This window comes from Aphidius gifuensis, linkage group LG1 (assembly GCF_014905175.1).
Source record: "Aphidius gifuensis isolate YNYX2018 linkage group LG1, ASM1490517v1, whole genome shotgun sequence".
Lineage (NCBI taxonomy): Eukaryota > Metazoa > Arthropoda > Insecta > Hymenoptera > Braconidae > Aphidius > Aphidius gifuensis.
This window is the reverse complement of record NC_057788.1, coordinates 31,151,538-31,171,124: the sequence shown is the minus strand read 5'-3', so window position 1 is coordinate 31,171,124 and position 19,587 is coordinate 31,151,538. Positions and strand designations below refer to the sequence as shown.

The following is a 19,587-nucleotide window of genomic DNA, read 5'->3' as shown; positions in this document are numbered from 1 at the left end:
ATAATTTACTTAATATTTTTTAATATATACATTTAGAAATAACAAGTCAATGTTATCAAAATTACGTTGTGAAAAAGAAGCTAATTTCAAGATGAATTGTTACACAAGTCTGAGAAAAAAACGTGAAGAATTTAAAAATACATTGTTGTATACGATGGAGCAGTTGGAATTCGTCAATGAACAAGGTACTTCAACAAGCGAAAATGTTGATGGTGAAGAAGAAGATTTGTTGAGGTACTACTTCTATATAACACAAGGCATTGATGATGAACATGTTGCTCCAATTGAATCTGTTTTATTGAAAAACATACTAAACCTGGTGCCAAAAAAATTAAAGACACGTTTTAAAAAAACACTGGAGATTGTTGTTGATGATGCTAAAAAAGATTATTCTGCAAGTTTAAAAAAATCAATTGTAGATTTTGTTCTCCAAGATCCAACACAAGACAACATCAGCATAAACAATCAAAAGGTATTTCATTATATCTGTTGAATTATAATTTAAAAAATATAATTTAACTTGTGTTTATAATTTTTAAGCTATCAAGCATCAATGAACAACATGAGACAATAAATTTACCTCAAAATTATCGTACGAAATACAAAAAGACAACTAACAAGCTACGTAAAAATTTATTTCTATATCATCCATGTATGAGAAAAGCTTTAAATTTAGGATTTCAAGAATTTGGGTAATAATTTTTAACATTTTAAATTTTTTTAAATTGTATTTCATTTATTTCAACTGCAGAACACTCAGATTGATTGACAAAAAAGAATTGGAATCACGAGATAAACCTTATAATCTCACAAATTTTCAAGAAATAATTAAAAAAATGATTGAAAAAGCAATAACAATTATTTGCAATGATTGGCTTTCAAAATTAGAAAATATATTTAAACTGGTAGATAAAAAATTTCATTTGGCAATTTTAAATTAAGGAAAAAATTAAAATCTAAAATAAATTTACAGTTTATAATAATTTAAAGGGTCAAAAAAAAGCCATGTTACCAAGTGAAACTGATGAATCACATTTTTCAAGATTTTTTAATTGTCTTGCTATTGTTATGGAGAGTCATTTGCGATATATTTGTTTACAATCAATTGAAGAATTTAAAGATTTTCTTTCAAGCCTTGCTGTAAGTAAAATTTTCAAATATTTGTATTAATTATAATTATAAAAAAAATAATAGCTAAGTTAATAATAATAAATATGCAGACTAGAGGATCTCGTAATCAACTGAGTGTGAGTTAAATAATACAAAAAAATAAAAATAACAACAGTTTAATTAATTAACCTTGTTGCATTGTTAAAATGATAATAATAATTTTTTTTCAAATTTTATAATAGTACATGAGATGTAGTTTTGATGTAAACTTGGTTGTAAGAAGCAAGACAATTGGATTCGAGCCATCATTCAAGACCTTCACCGACACACTTGTTACTCTTCTAGATTCACTTTACAAAGCAATATCTGGATATCCTCGTGTTGAATTAAAAATATATGAAAACATACCAGCTAATATGAATAAGCACTTGAAGGTAAAATATAAATATACAATTTTTGATAATTAAAAAAATTTAATTGTGAAATTAAAATTATAGCCAGTGATTCTTGATGAAATATTGGATAAATATAAAAATGAAATTATTGAATTAATTCAAGAACACAGAATTGGACCAGAATTACAAGTTCAAAATTTTGATAAATATATTACATTAATTAATGAAACTGATGAAGAGTTTGTTAATAATTTTTTAACATCAGATCCACCAAAATCATTCATTGAATATTCAGAGCTCATTAAAAAATATGACAATCTTTCAAAAAATATTCCAATTGAATTTGATAGAACATTTTTTTCTGGTATATTTGATGTTCATCGAGATGACATGATGGATTACATGGCAAGAACAGCCAATATGTTGAAGGAAAATCTTGTTGATAAAATGGTTGAAGACTATCAATTGAAATCTAGGACGTGGGTATTTCTTTTTTATTTTTGTTTTATTTTTTTAATTGTGACAAAGTTTGTTTTAATTTATTCTAGTATTGGTGAAGATTACGAACATATAGCTGACAGAGCACTTGGTATTCCTGAAAATACAAAAGAATTAATGGAGTTGAAAGCATTTGTTGCCAAAGCTGAGACTGAAATGGTTATTGATTTAGAAAATCGACTCAAAGAAATTATCAAATATGTACAATTTCTTTCTGATTTTACTCTACTTACTCCAGTTGAATTAAAGACAAATAATTTTGCTTTTCAATGGTATATTTTAGCATATATATTAACAGTTTAATAAAAAAATAATTTTAATAATGAAAAATAAATATTTAGGTATCATCGTATGCATCAAATATTTGAAAAACATCGTAAAATAATTGAATCAAAAACTGGTGAATATCAAGAAACTTTATTAATAAGAATTGAAAAATTTAAAGAAAATTTAAAATTATGGGAAACATATTGTGATGAAATGCAATATTGGGGTGATGTAAATGAAATACATCGTTATAAAAAAAAAGCAACAAAATTAGAAAAGCGTTTAATAAATGCCATGGATACAATTGATGAATTTAATAAAGAAGAAGAAATGTTTGGTTGGGAAATATCACAATATCCATTGAGAAAAGAAATATCTGATAAATTATCACCGTATAAAAAATTTTATGATATTGCTTGTGAGTTTATAACACAACACAACACATGGATGGATTCAATGATTGGTTCTTTTGATCCTGAAATAATTGAAAATGATTCAGGCACAGCATACAGAACAGTATTAAAATTAGAAAAAATATTTCAAGAACCAACAGTACGTAAACTTGCTGAAACAGTTCGTTTACAAATTGAAGAATTTCGTGAACACATGCCATTGATATGTAATTTAGGAAATCCTGGTATGAAAAATCGCCACTGGACTCAAGTATCTGAAATTGTTGGTTTTCCAATAAAGGTTGATGAAAACATGACACTTGCAAAAGTCATTGATTTTGGATTAGATGATTATGTTGGTAAATTTGAATCAATATCTGAGGCAGCAACAAAAGAAAGTAATCTTGAAAAAGCATTATTAAAAATGCATGAAGATTGGACAAATGTTGAATTTACAGTTAATCAATATCGTGATACTGGAACATGTGTTATTGCTAGTGTTGATGAAATACAATTACAACTTGATGATCATTTAACAAAAGCTCAAACAATGAAAAATTCATTGTATATTAAACCATTTGAAAAAGAAACACTTGAATGGGAAAGTAAACTTTATTTACTTCAAGATATTATGGATTATTGGCTTAAAGTACAATCAACATGGATGTATTTAGAGCCAATATTTTCATCACCCGATATACAACAACAAATGCCAGAAGAGGGTCGTCGTTTTAGTGCTGTTGATAAAATTTGGCGTGATATTATGAATTCGGTTATTCAAGATCCAAAAGTTATGGCAGTTGTTGAAATTGATAAAATGTTAGATCGTTTAAAAAAATGTACAGTATTATTGGATCTCATACAAAAAGGTTTAAATGATTATTTAGAAAAAAAAAGATTATATTTTCCAAGATTTTTCTTTCTATCAAATGATGAATTATTAGAAATTTTATCTGAAACAAAAGATCCAACACGTGTACAGCCACATTTAAAAAAATGTTTTGAAGGTATTGCAAAGTTATCATTTACTGAAACAATGGAAGTCACAGCAATGGAATCATCAGAAGGTGAACTTGTTGTACTAGAAGATATTATAAATACAGAAATGGCACGTGGACAAGTAGAAAAATGGCTAGTTGAACTTGAAACTGGAATGAAAAAATCAATTAGATCACAAGTTATTTTAGCTAAAGATTCATATGTAATTAAAAAAAGAAATGAATGGGTACTTGAATGGCCTGGGCAAACAATTTTATGTATCAGTCAATTATACTGGACAACAGATGTCACAGCAACACTACCAAATGGTCTAGATGAATTGAAAAATTACATTGACATTTGTAATGAAGAATTAAATAATATAATAATTTTAGTAAGAGGAAAATTATCAATTCAAAATCGTACAACACTTGAGGCACTTGTTACACTTGATGTACACTCAAGAGATGTACTTGTTGATCTATTAGATAAAAAAGTAACAAACATTGAAGATTTTAAATGGTTGTGTCAATTACGTTACTATTGGATTGATGATAATTTAATAACAATGATGATAAATTCATCATTAAAATATGGCTATGAATATCTTGGTAATTCATCAAGATTAGTTATAACATCATTGACTGATAGATGTTATAGAACTTTATTTGGTGCACTTGCACTTCATCTTGGTGGTGCACCAGAAGGACCAGCTGGTACTGGAAAAACTGAAACAACAAAAGATCTTGCAAAAGCAATTGCAAAACAATGTGTTGTATTTAATTGTTCAGATGGTCTTGATTATATTGCATTGGGTAAATTTTTTAAGGGACTTGCTGCATCTGGTGCATGGTCTTGTTTTGATGAATTTAATAGAATTGATCTTGAAGTATTATCAGTTGTTGCACAACAAATATTAACAATACAACGTGCAATTAATTGTGGACAAAATACAATGTTATTTGAAGGTACAGAAATTAATTTAGATTCAACATGTGCTATTTTTATAACAATGAATCCTGGTTATGCTGGTAGATCAGAATTACCAGATAATCTTAAAGCATTATTTAGATCAGTTGCTATGATGGTACCTGATTATGGTTTAATTGCTGAAAATACATTGTATTCATATGGTTTTTATAATGCTCGTCCATTATCAATTAAAATTGTCATGGCTTATCAGCTATGCTCAGAACAATTATCAAGTCAAAGTCATTATGATTATGGTATGAGAGCTGTTAAATCCGTATTAATTGCTGCTGGTAATCTTAAATTAAAATATCCAAATGAAAATGAAGATATATTAATGCTAAGAAGCATAAAAGATGTTAATTTACCAAAATTTTTAAGTCATGATTTGCCATTATTTCATGGTATAGCATCAGATTTATTTCCAAATATAATATTACCAGAATCAGATTATAAAGATCTTAATTATTGTATATTTGAAGCATGTAAAAAATCAAATATACAATGTGTACCATCATTTCTTGAAAAAATACAACAAATATATGAAATGATGATTGTAAGACATGGTTTTATGATTGTTGGTTTTCCATTTGGTGGTAAAACAACAGCATATAAAATACTAGCCTCAGCACTTGATATTTGTGAAGAAAAAAATTTAATAAATGAGCATAAAGTTGAAATGACAATAATTAATCCAAAATCAATAACAATGGGTCAACTTTATGGACAATTTGATTTAGCATCACATGAATGGAATGATGGTGTATTGGCAATTAGTTATCGTACATTTGCAACATCATTAAATGCTAATCGTAAATGGTTAATATTTGATGGTCCAATTGATGCAGTTTGGATTGAAAATATGAATACTGTACTTGATGATAATAAAAAATTATGTTTAATGAGTGGTGAAATAATTCAATTATCAAAAACAACAAATTTAATATTTGAAACAATGGATTTAGAGGCAGCATCACCAGCAACTGTATCAAGATGTGGTATGGTTTATATGGAACCAGTTGCACTTGGTTGGGAGCCTATTTTAAAATCATGGCTACAAACAATGCCACCTATAATATCATCATTTTTAAAAAATCATATTTATGAATCATTATTTATGCGTTTTTGTCGACCATTATTTTATATTTTACATAATGGTGGATTCAAAAAAATATGTCCAATGCCAGATTCAAATATTTTACGTTCAATAACATATCTTATGGATTGTTTTATTGATGATTATAGAGAAGAAGAAACAACAACAACAACAACAACAACAGATGTAAAAGAATCATCAACAACAATACCAAATGAACTAGATTTACGTGCACAAATTGAAGGATGTTTTTTTTTCTCTTGTATATGGGCAATGGGTGGTACAATTATAACAAATGATCGTGAAAAATTTAGTATTTTATTTCGTGGTCTATTAGAAAAAGAATTTCCATCAAATTTAATAAGTATATTTCAATTACCAGAACAACCTTTACCACCAATTAAACCATATATTTTTATAATGCCAAAAGATGGCTTGGTATTTGATTATAAATTTATAAAAGAAGGTAAAGGTAAATGGAAATTATGGTCTGATGAATTAATGAATGCACCATCAATACCAAGAGATGTACCAGTTAATCAAATAATTGTACCAACAATTGAAACAATAAGATATACAACATTATTTCAACATTTAGTACAACATGGTAAACCAGTTCTATTTGTTGGTCCAACTGGTACTGGAAAATCAGTTTACATTCAACAATTTTTATTAAAAATTATTGATAATAAAATATTTAAACCATTGTTTATTAATTTCTCCGCACAAACATCAGCAAATCAAACTCAAGATATTATTATGAGTAAAATGGATAAAAGAAGAAAAGGAGTTTATGGACCACCAATTGGTAAAAAATGGGTTGTATTTATTGATGATGTATCAATGCCTGTTAAAGAAAATTATGGTGCACAACCACCAATTGAATTATTACGACAATTATTAGATCATTCACAGTGGTATGATAAAAAAGAAAAAACACCAATAAAAATTATTGAAGTACAATTAATGTGTGCAATGGGACCACCATCAAGTGGTGGTAAAGATGTTACACCAAGATTTAAACGACATTTTTTTACATTAACAATATCTGAATTTGAGGATCAAGTTATGACAACAATATTTAGTAAAATTATACTTTGGCATTTGGATACTCGTGGTTTTAGTAAAGAATTTGATCCATGTATTGATCAAATTGTTCTTGCAACACTTGATATTTATCAAGAAAGTTTAAAAAATCTTTTACCAACACCATCAAAGTCACATTATATATTTAATTTACGTGATTTTTCAAGAGTCATACAGGGTGTATTATTATCAGTACCAGAATCAATGCCAACATTGGCAAATATGAAAAGACTTTGGGTACATGAAATCCTACGAGTATTTGGTGATCGTCTTACTGATGATAAAGATATTAATTGGCTTGTACAACAGCTACATACAACTGTTGAAAAACGAATGGATGATAATTTTGATGAACTTTTTCAAGATTTAAAAAATAAAGACAGCTCGTTTATTGGTGATAATGAACTTCGTAAACTTGTTTATTGTGATTTTGCTGATCCAAAAGCAGATGTTAGACTATATCAAGAAATACCAGATCTTGAATTACTAAGATCAATTGTTGAGGGTTATCTTGTTGAGTATAATTCAATGACAAAAAAACCAATGAATTTAGTATTATTTAGATTTGCTATTGAACATTTATCAAAAATATCAAGAATAATAAAACAACCAAGAAGTCATGCATTGTTAGTTGGTGTTGGTGGTTCTGGACGACAATCATTAACAAGATTAGCATCACATATTTGTGAGTATGATTTATTTCAAGTTGAAATTAGTAAACAATATGGAATGCATGAATGGCATGAAGATTTAAAAATGATATTAAGAAAAACAACATCAACTGAATTACATTCAACATTTTTATTTACTGATAGTCAATTGAAGGAAGAAATTTTTTTAGAAGATATTAGTAATATGTTAAATTCAGGTGAGGTACCAAATTTATTTAATGCTGAAGAAAAAGCTGAAATATGTGAAAAAATGCGACAAATTGATCGTCAAAAAGAAAGAAATATGCAAACAGATGGTAGTCTTGTTGCATTATTTAATTTATTTGTACAAACAGCACGTGAACAATTACATATTGTTGTTGCAATGTCACCAATTGGTGATGATTTTAGAAATAGAATACGTACATTTCCAGCTCTTGTTAATTGTTGTACAATTGATTGGCTTCAATCATGGCCAGAAGATGCATTATTAGCTGTTGCAACAAGATTTTTAAGTGAAATTGAATTGTCTGTTATTGAAAAAAATGCTGGTATTAATATGTGTCAATATTTTCATATATCAACACAACAATTAAGTGATGAATTCTTCATACGTCTTGGTAGAAAAAATTATGTTACACCAACGTCATATCTTGAAATGATAAATACATTTAAAGAACTATTAAATAAAAAAAGAAAAGACATAACATTAGCTAAAATGAGATATGAGGGTGGCTTAGATCGCCTTGATTCAACTCAGCATCAAGTTACAGAAATGCAAGAAACATTAACAAATTTACAGCCTTTGTTGGTAACAGCTGCACAAGATGTACAAAAAATATTAATGACTATTGAAAAAGAAAGTTATGAAGTTGCTGAAGTTGAAAAAATCGTTAAAATTGATGAAGAAGCTGCTATGAAAGTTGCTGATGCAGCTGCTGAAATAAAATTAGAGTGTGATGCAAATCTTGCTGAGGCAATGCCAATATTAAATAAAGCACAAGCAGCATTAAATACACTAACAACTGCTGATATATCAATTGTTAAAACAATGAAAAATCCACCAGCAAATGTTAAGCTAGTTATGGAAGCAATATGTATTTTAAAAGAAGTAAAATCAGAAAAAATACAAACAGCTGATGGAAAAAATATTGATGATTATTGGAAGCCATCATTAAAAGTTCTTAGTGATGCAAAATTCTTGGATTCACTTGTTCATTATGATAAAGATAATATTCCTGAAAGAGTAATAGAAAAAATAAGAAAAGAATATTTAAAAAATCCAAATTTTGATCCTGATAAAATAAAATCATCATCAACTGCTTGTGAGGGACTTTGTAAATGGGTATTTGCAATATCAGATTATGATAAAGTTGCCAAAGTTGTTGCTCCAAAAAAAAAGGTTAACAATATAATTTAAAAAGTGGATAATTTATAAAATAATAAATATTTATTTTTATAAAATTTTAGGCACTTGCTGAGGCTCAAGAAACTTATAATGCTGCTATGGAAAAATTAGATGCCAAACGAACACAATTAGCTGAGATTCAGGTAAAAATTAAAATTCATATTATTTTTAATTTAAAAATGAAAAAAAAAATTATTTTTTATTTATTTACTCGTGTAAAATTGATATATGTTTTGATATATTTTTTTTAATTGCCACTAAATTATTATATCACAAATTTAGTCATCAGTCCAAAGTATTTTTTTTTTTTTATTACCAATGTAAATAATTATTAGATTTTTTTTTCAAATTTCTCTATTTATTTTATTTAGAAAAATTAATTTACAATTTATCATTCACAAGTAAATTGAAATATTTTCAATTTAAATTTACAGTTTTTAATTCTATAAAAACATAGTTTTTTTTTATTAACAACTTTTTTTATAAATAAAAAAATATGCCAATAATTTTAATGAAAGAAGCTTGCTGAAAATTTAGTTCACAACATACCCATTCTATCGCGGTTACAGCCATCAGTGTTGCAAAGGCACTTGACTATAGTTTTATATGAAAAAAAAAAAAAATATAAATATAAATATAAGTATAATTTTTAGTGAGCTTGTTTATTTACTTACAAAATAAATTTGCGTCCATGTGGCACGAATTTCTGCGATAAGATGGTGATGGATCATCAGAAGTTGTACATCCAAAATTATGATGGACAAAATCATTTGCTGATAAATAATAAATAGCAATTTAATATACCAACATTAATTAATCTTTATTTTAATTTTAAAAAAAATATACACACCTACTGTTGCTCCCCTGAAACATACATGTTTGGGTGGACAAGTGATCAATGTCAGTGGTCCGAGTGTTCTAAGTGCTGAATTTTGCATTTGCAAACCCTTATAACATTTAAGTCCTGAAACATTTAATACAATTATTGTTGCTTCAATATTTATTCATTATCATAAAACACTTTTATTAATATTTTTTTTAAAATTATTATTCGTCGTGAAAGGTTTTTAATTTTTTTTTATTAATTTGTTTATAGTATTAATTTAATAATTTTTCACTCACCATTGGACTCATAAAAAAATGTAATCAACAAAATAATTACAATGCTTTTTTGATAAAACATTTTTGATTTATTTTTAAAACTGTTCCTTCAGAGGCCAAGAATGTTTTTTTTTTTTTTATGCTGCCTGGCTTGCACCTATCGTTTGCAAAAAAAAAAAAAATTTTGTTAAGGTGTTTAGCTCATTATTGTTGTATCTCAAAATGTCATCAAGTTTTTTTTTTTTTTTTTATAACATAAAAAGAAGAAAATAAAAAAAAAAATAATTAAAAATTAGGATTTAGGAATTAGGTAACAAAAATTAGGGTAAAACAATGACAGTAATTGACAACTAAAGCACTGACTCAAAATAATGTGAAACAAGTTGAACAGTACTTACGTTGACAACGTGGTTTTATAGTTGAATTTGCTGTGGGTTTTACCAGCAATTCAAAATATATATATTATAAATATACCCTAAGTATACTCTAATTATAAGACAATTTATAGATATATGTATTTAATATTAAATTTGATTTTAATGTTAAATAAAAATCAACCAAAGTTAAGATGCTAAAGAACTATTAAGGCAAGTCTTGACCTAGGTCGATGCATATAGGCTTAGGCTATAGCCAGCAGATCTATCGATGCATCCTTGTGCATCCTTGCACTTGGGGTAGGTCGGGGATATTCGGGAGAGCTCGGGGTTGCGTTTATCCTCGACTCGACTCCTATTACCCCTAAAGCTACAATGCTATTGGTTGGCTTTCTTGGTCAACTTACATAATACTAGTCTTATTTTAAAGGGGGTTGGTGATGTGTTCGCATTTTCGCAATTAGCATCGACCAACCCCGGCTCTAAATATTTTTTGAGGGTGCAATACTTTTAGCTTTATAATAATATAAAGTTAAATTGAAAAATTTCTGTTCAAGTAGTTGCTTTTTTAAATTTAAAAATGAATGAAAAAAATAATTTTTCATTTATTAACTCATGTAAAGTTTATAGATTTTTTTAAATTATCACTAAGCTATTATACCACAAATCTAGTCATCACTCATCAGTCCGAAGTTTTTTTTTTTTTTTTTTTACACATGTGTTTTTTTTTTTTTTGGTCAACCTGTTTCTCCGACTCTCAACTATCGGCTTTAATAAAAAATAATAAAAACAAGCTTCGGGCTAATAAGTGCAAAAAAAAAAGAAAAAACAAAATGATAATCATCAGTTTCAAGTTTTTTTTTTATCATCAATGTAATATTTGTTAGATTTTTTTTTTAGATTGTTTTTCTTTATGTATTTTATTTAGAAAAATTAATTTACAATTTATTATTTACAAGTGAATTTAAATATTCAATTTAAATTTGCAGTTTTAATTAACAACTTTTTTTATGAATAAAAAAATTTGCCAATAATTTTAATGAAAGAAGCTTGCTAAAAATTTAATTCACAAAAAAATTGTGGAGCTGTTACTTATCCTTTTCATTGCGATTACAGCCATCAGTGTTGCAAACGCACTTCACTAAAGTTTTATATGAAAAAAAAATATATATAAATACATATAAGTATAATTTCTAGTGAGCTTGTTTATTTACTTACCAAATGAATTTTGGTCTGTATAACACACATTTTTGCGACGTCTAGCCCACCATAGATTATCACGTGTACATCCAAAATTAATATTGACAAAACCATTTGCTGATAAATAATAAATAGCAATTTAATATACCAACATTAATTACTCTTTATTTCAATTAAAAAAAAAAATATACACACCTCTTGTTGTTCCTCTGAAACATAGATGATTAGGTGCACAAGTAATCAGTGTAATTGATCCGTATGTTTCGAATATTGGATCGTCTATTCGCGTACCGTGATAACATTTAAGTCCTGAAACATTTAATGAAATTATTGTTGCTTTAATATTTTTTCATTATTGGTCTAGTAGTATAAATTCAATAATTTTTCACTCACCAGTGGACTCATAAAAAAATGCAATCAACAAAATAATTACAATGCTTTTTCGATCCAACATTTTTTATTTATTTTTACAACTGTTCCTTCAGGGGCCAAGAATGTTTTGATATTTTTTTTTTTTTTCACTGTCTATAGCTCGCACCTATTGTTTGCAATAAAAAAAAAAATTTTGTTAAAGTGTTTAGCTCATTATTGTTGTATCTCAAAATGTAGTCAAGTTTTTTTTTTACGCATAAAAAGAATGAAATAAAAAAAAAATAATTCAAAATTAGGATTGGGTAACGAAAATTAGGGTAAAACAATGACAGTAATTTAGACGACACAAGGATAATTAAAATTATAAAACTTGACACCCAATAGAGACAAATTAACTCGTGCTTAAACTATGTTCGATTCAATTTCCCTACGCTCGATTAATCTGAATACTACACGTGGTCTTTCGATCGATTTAAATCCCACGTGGTTAGTTGTAGCCCTCGAGAGATATTTAAATTAGCAGTGTGTTTGTCTTGGGAGTCGAATTTAATAAAATAAAACAGGAATTCGATACGAATCGCGACAAAATATAGATACATGCCCAAACAAACAATTGGCTGGTATGAGAAGCATACCAGTCATTAATTAACTAAAGTACTGACTCGAAATTATGCGAAACAAATTAAACAGTACTTACGTGGTTTTCTAGTTGAATTTTCTGTGGGTTTTACCAGCAATTTAAAATATATATATATATATATATATATATACTCATAATAATTATAAGACAATTTATAGATATATTTAATATTAAATTTTATTTTAATGTTAAATAAAAATTAACCAACGTTAAGATACTAAGATGCTAAAGAGCTATTAAGGCAAGTCTTGACCTAGGTTGATGTCTAAAAGCTGATCTATCGATGCATCCATGCATCCTTGCATCCTTGCAGTTGGGATAGGTCGGGGATATTCGGGGATGATCGGGGTTTTGTTTACTCCAGAGCTACAATGCTATTGGTTGGCTTGCTTTGTCAACTTAATATTAGTTTTATTTTAGAGGGGGTCGGTGATGTGTTAGCATTTGTTAGCAATTAGCAGAGATCAACCCCGGCTCTAAATATTTTCTGAGGGTGCAATACTTTTAGCCTTATGTAAAGTTAAATTAAAAAATTTCTGTTTTAGTAGTTGCTTTTTTAATTTAAAGATGAATGAAAAAAATAATTTTTCATTTATTAACTCATGTAAAGTTGATAGATTTTTTTAAATTATCGCTAAACTATTATATCACAAATCTAGTCATCAGTCCAAAGTATTTTTTTTTTTTTTTTTTTTACACATGTGTTTTTTTTTGTCAACCTGTTTCCCCGACTCTCAACTATCGGCTTCAATGAAAGATAATAAAAACAAGCTTTGGGCTAATTAGTATCGAAAAAAAAAAAAAAAAAAGAACAAAATGTTATCACAAATGATAATCATCAGCTTTAAGTATTTTTTTTTTTTTAATCACCAATGTAAAAATAAAAATATTTATTGGGTTTTTTTAAAAAATTTTTTTTCTCTATTTATTTGTTTAAAACGAATAATTTACAATATAATTTACAAGTGAATTCAAATATTCAATTTAAATTTACAATTTTTAATTCTATAAAAACATTTTTGTTTTTTTTTTTTTTTTCTATTAACAACTTGCTCTTATAAATAAAAAAAATATGCTAATAATTTTAATGAAAGAAGCTTGCTGAAAATTTAATTCACAAAAAAATTCTGGAGCTTTTACATATTTATTGCGTTCTGAGATTACAGCCATCAGTGTTGTTGCAAACGCACTTGGCTATAGTTTTATATGAAAAAAAAAAAAAATATATATATATATATATAAATATAAAATACAAATAAGTATAATATTTAGTAAGCTAGTTTATTTACTTACAGAATGAATTTCCGTCTGTAAAACACGCATTGTTGAGATTATTTTTTTCAGTCACCGATAGATTATCATAAAGTGTACATCCAAAATTATAACTGACAAAGTTATTTGCTGATAAATAATAAATAGCAATTTAATATACCAACATAAATTAATTTTTATTTTTAAAAAATATACACACCTGTTGTTGTTCCTTTGAAACATACATTATCGGATGGACAAGAAATCAGTGTAATTGGTCCGTATGTTTCAAATAATGAATCTTCCATTCGCGTACCCTGATAACATTGAAGACCTGAAACATTTAATAAAATTATTGTTACTTCAATGTTTTTATATTACCATAAGACACCTTTATTAATATTTCTTTTTTTAATTATTATTCGTCGTAAAAGATTTTTAATTTTTTGATTTATTTATTCAGCCTATTAATTTGTTTATAGTATAAATTTAATAATTTTTTTACTCACCATTTGACTTATAAAAAAATGTAAACAACAAAATAATCACAATGTTTTTTTGATTTAACATTTTTTATTTTATTTTACTACTGTGTTCATTCGAAGGCCAAGAATGTTTTGATATTTTTTTTTTATGCTTCCTGGCACGCACCTATCGTTTGCAATAGAAAAAAAATTTTGATAAGCTGTGTAACTCATCACTGTTGTTATCTAAAAATGTAGTCATCAGGTTTTTTTTTTTTTTTTCACATAAAAAGAAGGAAATAAAAAAAATATGATTCAAAAAATATTTTTTTTTATTTTTATTTATTTAAAATTTAATTTAAAATATATAAACAAAGTTTTTATGTTATTATAAGGCACTTAATATTTATTGATAATTTTTTTCTTAATTATTGTCCTCTTCACGCTTATTTCAAATTCATATTTTTCATATTTTTATTTCATTCATTAATGCGTAGTTTTTTTTTTTTTTTCAAATCTATGTCTATAAAATTAACAGGTTTTTTTTCAATACCTTATCAATACTTTAAAGATAAAATTTATATTTAAAAAAAAAATAGTCTAAATAACAATATCATTAACCTTGACATATTTTGGTTTGTTTGTTTTTATTACTTCCTCTATGATAAATTAAAAATTATTTTAATTAATTTTTTATCAAGAAATTTTAATATTTTTAAAATTTTTTGTTCAACAGGCTAAATTAGCTGCGTTAGAATCAAATTTAGTAGCTAAAAAAACTGACTATCAAAGTATGATAGATAAAGTAGCTGATTGCGAGCAAAAATTAAAACGCGCTGAAGAACTTATTGGTGGTCTCGGAGGTGAATACACAAGGTGGTCTGAAAGTGCAAAAAATTTGGGTGAAAAGTATGTTCCTTTTACATAAGCAAAAAAATAATTATTTATCAAAAATATTGTTTTATAATTTAACAGATATGACTGTTTAACTGGTGATGTTATTATCTCTGCTGGAATAGTATCTTACCTCGGTGTATTTACAACAATATTTCGTATAAAACAAATTAAAAAATGGATCGAAAGATGCAACAGTTTAAATATAATATGTACACAAAATTTTTCATTAAAAGAAGTTTTGGGTGATCCAGTATCAATAAGATCATGGACAATTTATGGATTACCAAGTGATTTATTTTCCATTGATAATGGTATTATTATAAAAAATTCAAGAAGATGGCCATTGATGATAGATCCTCAAGGACAAGCAAACAAATGGATTAAAAATATGGAAAAACAAAATAATATTAATATCATAAGACTAAGTCAAACAGATTATCCAAGAGTACTTGAAAATGCAATACAATTTGGACAACCAGTTTTATTAGAAAATATTGGACAAGAACTTGATGCAATGCTTGAGCCAATATTATTAAAACAAACATTTAAACAAGGTGGTGCAATGTGTATTAAACTTGGTGATAATGTTATTGAATTTAATTCGGAATTTCGTTTTTATATAACAACAAAATTACAAAATCCTCATTATTTACCTGAAATTGCTGTTAAAGTAACATTATTAAATTTTGTTATAACACCTGATGGTTTAACTGATCAATTATTAGGTATTGTTGTTGCAAAAGAAAGACCAGATCTTGAATCAGAAAAAAATTCATTAATTATACAAGGTGCTATTAATAAAAAATTACTAAAAGAAACAGAAGATAAAATATTAGAAGTATTATCAATATCTGAAGGTAATATTTTAGAAGATGAAGAAGCAATTAGTGTTCTCACATCATCAAAGCTATTAAGCAATGATATACAAGCAAAACAATCAACTGGCGAAATTACTGAAAAAGCCATTGACATAACAAGACTTCAATATTCAACAATTGCTGAATATTCAACAGTTTTATTTTTTACAATTTCTGTATTAGCTAATATTGATCCGATGTATCAATATTCACTTGTTTGGTTTGTTAATTTATTTAAAATGTCTATTGACAATACTGGACAAGCTGAAAGTATTGATATACGTTTAAATGATTTAAAAAAACATTTTACATATTCACTTTATGCTAATGTATGTAGATCATTGTTTGAAAAAGATAAATTATTATTTTCAATGTTATTGGCTGTTAATATTATGGATAAACTTGGTGATGGAATACCAAAAATACAATGGATGTTTTTATTAACTGGTGGTGTTGGATTGGATAATCCACATGTTAATCCATTAAATTGGTTGCCAAAAAAACAATGGGATGAATTGTGTCGACTCGATGAAATTGATATTTACAAGGTATTCAAAAAAATTATCTGTACCTCTAATTACCAGTATATTTTTGTTACGATTAATTTATTTTTCTATGCAGGGAATTCAAATGTCATTTGCTGAAAATCAAATTTGGAAAGAAATATTTGACTCAAAAGAACCACAAACTATTGAATTACCATCACCGTATGATAAATTAAATAAATTTCAAAAATTATTAATATTAAAATGCATTAGACCAGATAAAATGATACCAGCTGTACAAAATTTTGTTGAATGTAAGTATCGACTAAATATTAAACCAAAAAAGATAATAAAAAATATTAATCAACAGATGAACTTGGTGGACAATTTATTGATCCTCCACCTTTTGATTTATCATCTTCTTATAATGATTCAAATGCTGCAATACCATTGATATTTATACTAACACCAGGAGCTGATCCAGCACAAGTATTATTAAAATTTGCTGATGATCAAGGCTATGGATCAAGTAAATTATTTTCATTATCATTGGGACAAGGACAAGGACCAATTGCTGAAGAACTTATAAATAATGGTGTTAAATATGGTTATTGGATTGTATTACAAAATTGTCATTTAGCTAAAAGTTGGATGTCAACATTAGAAAAAATATGTGAAGGGCTAATACCAGATACAATTCATCCTGATTTTCGTCTTTGGTTAACAAGTTATCCAGCAGAACATTTTCCAGTAACTGTATTACAAAATAGTATCAAAATGACAAATGAACCACCAAAAGGATTACGTTCAAATATTATGAGATCATATCTTAGTGATCCAATTTGTGAAACTGATTTTTTTGAATCTTGTAATCAACCACATGTATTTAAAAAACTTTTATATTCATTATGTTTTTTTCATGCAATTGTACAAGAGAGAAGAAAATTTGGTCCAATTGGATGGAATACACCATATGAATTTAATGAAACTGATTTACGTATATCAGTATTACAATTAAATATATTTTTAAATCAATATGATGATATACAATTTGAAGCATTAAAATATTTAACTGGTGAATGTAATTATGGTGGTAGAGTTACTGATTCATGGGATCGAAGAACATTAAATACAATATTAGCTAAATATTTTTGCCAGCAAGTTGTTGATGATGAAAAATATTTATTTGATGATATGTCAGATATTTATTATTGTCCAGGTGCAAATGAGTATGAAGCTTATATGGATTACACGAAAAAATTACCTTTGATAACATCACCAAGTGTTTTTGGAATGAATGACAATGCTGATATTATTAAAGATCAACAAGAAACTGATTTATTATTTTCATCATTGCTATTAACTGAGGTAATTAATTTAAATAATATATTGTTGGTAATTTTAATTTTTTTTATTGTTTTAAAATGCACAATCAAAGGATCGACTGGTAAATATATTTGTAAAGTTTTTCATGTAGTATTTAGTTGTTTTTTTTTTTTCTTTAATTGTTTGTTAATTTTGAATTTTTAAAAAATATGCAATCAGGATTTATGGAATTTTGAGGTAATTGTCGTGATAAGTCCCTGGTGGAAATAATTCTCCGAAATTGCTCCGAATTATTCCGGAGTTGGCTCACTTCCGGAGTTTTACGAAGAAATTATTTCTACCAGGGGTGACTTGGGAAATATATTAAAATGTTGAATGACAGTATTGTGAGAAAACTTGGTATTTATTTGTTGATTTATTTTTTGTTAATTAGGAAACTAGTAAATCAACAGAAAGTGGACAAGCATCACCTGATGAAGTTGTATTTTCAGTTGCAAATGATATCTTGAGTAAGCTACCAAGTGATTTTGATCTTGTTCAAGCTTTAGAAAAATATCCAACTCTGTACAATCAAAGTATGAATACTGTTTTGGTACAAGAAATGGGCAGATTTAATAAATTACTTGGCTGTATCAGGAGCAGTCTGATCAACGTACAAAAAGCCATTAAAGGTTTTTAAAATTAAAATAATTAACTTTACATTTTTTTCTACTTATTAATTGTATATTTCAATTTTTCAATTAAATAACAGGATTAATTGTAATGTCAGAAGAACTTGAAGAAGTTGCCGAAGCTATTTTAACTGGAAAAATATCAAATTTGTGGAAAAAAAAATCTTATCCATCTCTCAAGCCATTGGGAAGTTATATCAATGATTTTTTACAACGTTTAAATTTTCTTCAGGTGATAAATGTTTTCATAAATAATTAAAAATATAATATTTAAATTTATAAAGTTGTTTTTTTGTATAGAAATGGTTTGAAGAGGGACCACCTTCAACATATTGGATTTCTGGTTTTTTTTTTACTCAGGCATTTTTAACTGGTGCTCGACAAAATTTCGCGAGAAAATATCAAATTCCAATAGATCTTCTTGTTTATGATTTTGTGGTACTTGAGTCAACAGCTAGCTCAATGAAAGCTCCAGATGATGGTGTTTATGTTTATGGTATTTATTTAGATGGAGCTCGTTTCAATCGTGATGAAATGATTATTGATGAGAGTTTACCAAAAATACTCTATGATCAAGTGCCTCATGTCAGTATTTATTTATTTATTTTCTGATTTTTGCTACAATTTCATTTTAATAATTGATATAATTTAGATTTGGCTGGTACCAATGAAAAAACAAGATTTACCAAAACGACAAACTTACGAGTGTCCATTGTATAAAACAAGTGAAAGAAGAGGTGTACTATCGACAACTGGACACTCGACAAATTTTGTTATTGCTATTAAATTACCAACAATTAAACCAGCTGAACACTGGGTTATTCGTGGTGTTGCAATGCTTTGTCAACTTTCTCAATAAAATAAGACGAAATGAATCAATACGTGTTAACTTTTTTTTTGACAATAACTGCGTAAATGTTGAGCTTAATTTTTTTATAATCAGTACATAAAAAGATTGGAATGATAATATATTGATTTTTTTTGAAATATCTGTTTCTGAATATCATCACTGAATAGAGCAATCGCCTCTTCTAAACTTAATGTTTTATACAATTCACGTGATTCCATTTTCAACCAAAATTTATGAAGAAGTTCATCAA

General features: G+C 26.8%; 1 protein-coding gene and 1 long non-coding RNA gene across 2 annotated transcripts; one reads left to right on the top strand and one right to left on the bottom strand.

Moving 5' to 3' along the window:
- Positions 1 to 42: 42 nt before the first annotated feature.
- LOC122847697 (dynein axonemal heavy chain 7-like) lies at positions 43 to 19,378 on the top strand. The gene is made up of 19 exons (XM_044145518.1): positions 43 to 472; positions 541 to 692; positions 752 to 900; positions 974 to 1,140; positions 1,353 to 1,544; positions 1,608 to 1,984; positions 2,054 to 2,275; positions 2,345 to 8,843; positions 8,912 to 8,992; positions 14,988 to 15,160; positions 15,227 to 16,553; positions 16,627 to 16,804; positions 16,861 to 17,858; positions 17,929 to 17,937; positions 18,036 to 18,053; positions 18,250 to 18,487; positions 18,568 to 18,719; positions 18,788 to 19,072; positions 19,140 to 19,378. Exons 1-19 carry the CDS (start codon positions 50 to 52, stop codon positions 19,344 to 19,346), a joined length of 11,847 nt encoding a protein of 3,948 aa, XP_044001453.1. The 5' UTR covers positions 43 to 49; the 3' UTR covers positions 19,347 to 19,378.
- LOC122860444 lies at positions 9,355 to 9,797 on the bottom strand. Its single transcript, XR_006374440.1, has 3 exons — positions 9,700 to 9,797; positions 9,524 to 9,622; positions 9,355 to 9,443 (listed from the first exon to the last, which is right to left on the bottom strand). It is a non-coding gene; the product is annotated as an uncharacterized LOC122860444 (long non-coding RNA).
- Positions 19,379 to 19,587: the final 209 nt, after the last annotated feature.

Coding starts and splice junctions, on each gene's coding strand:
- LOC122847697 (XM_044145518.1), top strand. CDS start 50: ATGTTATCAAAATTACGTTGTGAAAAAGAAGCTAATTTCAAGATGAAT. Junction 8,993..14,987: donor CACAATTAGCTGAGATTCAG/GTAAAAATTAAA, acceptor TTTGTTCAACAG/GCTAAATTAGCTGCGTTAGA. Junction 16,554..16,626: donor ATGAAATTGATATTTACAAG/GTATTCAAAAAA, acceptor TTTTCTATGCAG/GGAATTCAAATGTCATTTGC.